Source organism: Tupaia chinensis, unplaced genomic scaffold (genome assembly GCF_000334495.1).
Source record: "Tupaia chinensis unplaced genomic scaffold, TupChi_1.0 Scaffold000217_1, whole genome shotgun sequence".
Classification (NCBI taxonomy): Eukaryota; Metazoa; Chordata; class Mammalia; order Scandentia; family Tupaiidae; genus Tupaia; species Tupaia belangeri.
In genome coordinates, this window is record NW_006159692.1 from 6430350 (window position 1) to 6435206 (window position 4857).

Here is a 4857-nt window from a genome sequence, read left to right on the forward strand (position 1 = left end):
TTCCAGAGAACCACATGATAAGTCAAATAATGGACTTTGAAAGAGCCACAGCTCTGTTCTACCAGCTTCAGCAGATATTAGGCTGCTGATTTTCACCATAATTGTGGGCTGTATCTTTTCAAGGCTATGTCAATGCTGGGGAGATGGGAGTAGGAAATAGGGAAATTAAAACAATGCAATGCTGCTCACTGGTATTATTGAGATTTACTTATTTTTTCTTGAATAAATACTCTACAGATGGTTGCAAGCTTTGACTGGTTTCCAGAGCTCTGAAAAGTTAATCTGGTAATTTTCACTATAATATCATTGTTTCATGCTAAAGAAAATTTTCAAGGGTCCTTAATTCACCATTTTTGAAGACATCTTCAAGTCTAATATTGACTAGAAGTAAAGAGAGTGAATATCCTTACTTTTTCTTAAATTAATGGAGAAAGAGCTCAGAATTTTGCCATTAATTAAAATATTGTCTAAAAAGCTTTGGAGATGCCCTTTTTTAGAATATGAAAGTTGTAAGAAGATAGCCTTAAGTGACCCATTTTCAAAAATAGCTTAACAAAAGTTGCTTAAACTGTTTTCAGATGTGACAGTCCCAGAAAGTACACATTCCCCAAACGTTTCTGAACAAACAAAACCCAAAAAGAACAAGTCACCTTTGAGAAACAACTTCTCTAGGGACCAGCAATTGGCATAATGGCTATGTTGCTGGACTCCCATGTGGCTGACTGTGGTTTGAGTCCTGGCCTCAGTGGCTTAAACTCACGCCAGGCACGTGTGCGTGCATGCCCAAGATTCTGAGAGGAGACTGGAGGAGAAGGGATTTCAGCATGGCCAACCCCCCTGGGGGGGTGATTTCTTGCTTTCGATCTCTCTGTCTCTCTCTGTCTTTCTGGCGAGCGCACATGCCCTATAGCAAAAACCACTCCAAAACAAACAAAAACAAACAAACAAACAAAAAAACCCACACAGGATAGTTTCTGATTGTTAATTTTTAATAAAAATCATATGACATTTACATGTGTTCTCCATTTGGAATACATAGCAGATAAGATGTAGCTTATGATCTTGAGATTATCTTACAAAAACAATTATATTGGAGATAAAATACCAAGCTTTTTTTTTCATGCAGGGAGATTTGAATAAATCTTGAAGTATGGGGAAAATCAGAAGAAACGGGTCAAGAACGGTATTCTTGCTGGTAAAGAATGGGCAGATAATGGCCAATGGAAAGGTTAGAAAATATTTGGCTTGTTCAGATGAGGCTGTAAGCTTCTGCTCTGCAGTATGGCTATGCAGTCTAGCAGAAGAAAGCCTACCTTTTCTTCAGACTGGAATGAAACAGAGTTCATAGGAAGGTAGAATAGTGTTTACTGACTTTTGAACTGGGGTGATGTCAATATACTTTGGATCAGTCAGAGGTTTCAAGGTAAAATGCTGTAAAATGTAGGTTAAGACTAGAAACATCTCCATGCGGGCCAGGCTCTCTCCAGCACAAATTCTTTTTCCTAAAAATGACATATGAAGTATTCATTGAATTCTATTTCTGAGTTAACACATATGGAGGCTTAAATAAATATAGAATGAAGTAATGTATCAAGAATTACTCATGAATCTATGACTTCTGTTTACAACTAAAGCTGGTTTCCTTCATGACCTTAGCAATATTTTTGTGTGCATGGTATTTGAAAACATGTTTTCTGTACTTCCACATATCATGGCTGTGTTGAGGCTTGCCAATGACATCTTTCTACACACACACACACACACACACACACACACACATGCACACACACCTGTGGTTAACTATCCCAACTGGCATGATGTACAACATTGTACTTTTTCATCTATTTCTGACTCAACACTCAACAATATATTTACTTTTCCTTATCTGTATTCTTAACCTCATTACATACCTGTTTGAAATTTTTTAAAGAGCTCACTTTTGCTGGGTATAAAAATAAACATCAGGGACTGCCCACAAACAATTTTTTGACTCTTTTCTTCCCATTCCTTCCATCCAGTTCCCCATACCTAAGCCACTAGTACTCAGCAATCTCCACACAGATGGGCAATTTCAAGTTTTATCTCAGTTTTGAGTTATTCCTCTCACTGAAATGGTCTTCTCCTGCTCTGTTTGCTGATACTCTGTATATTCTGTGAGATGGAGCGCAGATGTCATTTATTTTAGGCAAATTTACTTGACATGCACAGAATATATAATTCACTACGTGGTCTTTTTCACAACATTATGGCTTGTTTCACGGAAATTAAAAGTATTTATCTGTCTCACAGACTGGAATGTAAATTCTTAAGGTAGAGCTTTAGGTATTGTAATAAGATCCACAGAGTCAACATAAAAACAGGCCTGTGAGCCATATGAAATGAATAGAGAGCTGGAGCTGGCTCATTATGCAACAGGAAGAGAGATGAGGAAGTGTATAGGAGTGGCTCATTTTGAGGTCATTTCTTGGTGTTGCTTAGGATCTTGGGACCACAAACCATATCTATTGTCTTAGACTCTCATTCAGGAGCAAATATTCTATTTTAGTCCCTGTTTCAGTTACTTCAGTAAGAAAGGTCCTCCCCCCTCTATCCTTCCTCTGTTTCTCCTTTGAAGCCTACTGAGTAGACTCCATTTCTCCTTTTTTTAGATCTACTCTGCATTTGTTTATCTTTTATGCCTATTTGTACCCAAGAAATTGATTTCTATAGACTTCAAATCAGAAGTTAGTTCCTTTTTGGGTTCTGAAAAAAATCCAGGGGTTTGATGTTGAAAAGGTCAGGATATTTATTCCTTTAGCCCAACGCTGCTATAGTGGTGGCAGTAATTGTAATTTTTTTTTTTTTTTAACCTATAGATGTTCCTCCTATGGAACATTCATGCTCTCTTAGCTAAGGGTCTATCAGGTCCCAGTAATATCTTCCTTCCTTTGTACCTTCCAACCTTAGATGGTACCATCTTCCTGCTGATGCTAGTTCTGAGTATTTCACCACACTGTTACTTCCCTGGGCCTGTCTACTCTCGTGAAACCAGTCTCCTTATTAAACTCTCTTTATTTCATCTCCTTTGAGTGTGCCACAGCTTTTCCTCAGGATGCTTACAAATTTAGGGAAAATACTCAGATGTTAATTCCTAGAAGAAAATTTCCCTTCCTGTAAGAAAATTTCCAACTTCTTGACCCCTGACCTATAATGACTAGCCAGGAGATTTTCTGAGGCCCTAGCAGCCTGGAGCACAGTACTTGTCACACTAAAATTTCCTTGCCTGTTAATCCCTTTTTCTCCCTCTCGGAAAGAAGTTCTATTTCTTATTCACATTTGTATCCCTGGATGTGAGCATTGAGTTGCTATGCATAAAGTGCTCGTTCATGTTTATTGAGTCAACTGACTTCTCAGGGTAGGTGAGAAATACTTTAGTGGAACTGGACTTCTGGAAGGAGAATTTCAGTGGTGGGTCTGTAAGCAGAATCAGTGAGTGTGATCTCGTGTCCAGTGAGCCATGATCTGGACTTTGGGAATGGTGGCTCTCATATGAATGGCAATTCATCCAGCCCAGAGAAGCCTCCTCACAAAGTTCTTCTTTATCTGACTTGATCCGTGATGGACAGACAAAAGGAAAACTTGCTTACCAGCTGAAAAAGGCATGAAGTGGTCACTCTTCTTAAAGTTGCCACTTTTATCCAGGAAGTGGCCAGGGTCGAACTTCTCTGGGTTGGGAAACTCTTTGTCATCATATAGGACAGAGGTCAGAGACACTAGTATTTCTGTGCCCTGATGGAAAGAGAAACAGACACACTGAGTGATAGAAAAGGTTGTGTATTATTATGATTTCGTAATACATTTTAAATTCAGGTAGTGAGATGGTGTCAATTATATTTTTGTACAGCATTGCTTTTGCAAGTAGAGGTCTTTTGTGATTCTAAACAAATGCTATAATTCCCCCCCCCCGTTTCTTTTTTCTTTTCTTCTCTCTCTCTTTTAAGAGGTTTTTGGTATAAGGCATATGTGCTTGCCAGAGAAACAGAGAGACTTAAAGTGAGAAATCACTCCCCTAGCAAGTATGGCCATCCCACAATCCCTTCTCCTCCATCCTCCTCTGGGAATTTTGGGCATGCAGAAAAACATGTCCAGTGAGAGTTTCAAGATGCCAGGTTGGGGACTCGAACCGTGGTTGCCAATGTAGAAGTCCAGCACCTTAACCACTATGCCACCTGCTGGCCTCTGTTTTTTTTTGTTGTTGTTGTTTGTTTGTTTGTTTCTGTGAAGACTGACACTGTTGTTGGTTAGGAATTTTATTGACTTTACACATTTGTTTGGATAGTATTAACATTTTAACTATATTGATTCTTCCAATCCGAAACCAAGGATGTCTTTCCATTTTTTGTATCTTTTCGATTTCTTTAATTTTTGATAGTTTTCATTGTAGAGACCACAATCTTGAATGGATTTAATTTTAGACATTTTATTTTATTTTATTTTAATTTTGGCCAAAAGAAATTAAAGAATTCAGTGGCATAGAAGTAGAGAGAGTAAGACCAAATACCAGAAACTATACAGGGTGCTGTTTGGGGGACATGGAGAACATGATCAATAGATACAAGAATGCATGTAAACAAGTGAAATGAGTTATGGAACAGTGTACCACAACAAAGTGAAGAATGCCACTGATAATTCAATATATGTATCCAAACAAGACAAAAAGCAAAAATCTAGTAGAAATATTACTGTATGTATACAACATAATATTCAGTGTGCTCTGTTGTCCTGTACCTTTTGGGTCTAGCTTTACATCTGTGAATCTCCCCCAGCTAGACCACCCTCCACTACCCAGAACCCAGTGCTAGCCAGATAGGAAAAGAG

General features: G+C 38.4%; 1 protein-coding gene across 1 annotated transcript in view; it reads right to left on the minus strand.

Annotated features, from left to right (window-relative positions):
* Window positions 1-968: 968 nt before the first annotated feature.
* The window catches only part of LOC102502213 (cytochrome P450 2C3-like), a 33690-nt gene continuing 29801 nt past the window's right edge, over window positions 969-4857 (minus strand). The window contains exons 8-9 of the mRNA XM_006147656.3: window positions 3627-3768; window positions 969-1502 (exon numbers count right to left, since the gene is read on the minus strand). Coding sequence (XP_006147718.1) covers window positions 1321-1502; window positions 3627-3768 — 324 coding nt within the window. The 3' untranslated portion in view covers window positions 969-1320. The remainder of the gene's footprint in view (window positions 1503-3626; window positions 3769-4857) is intronic.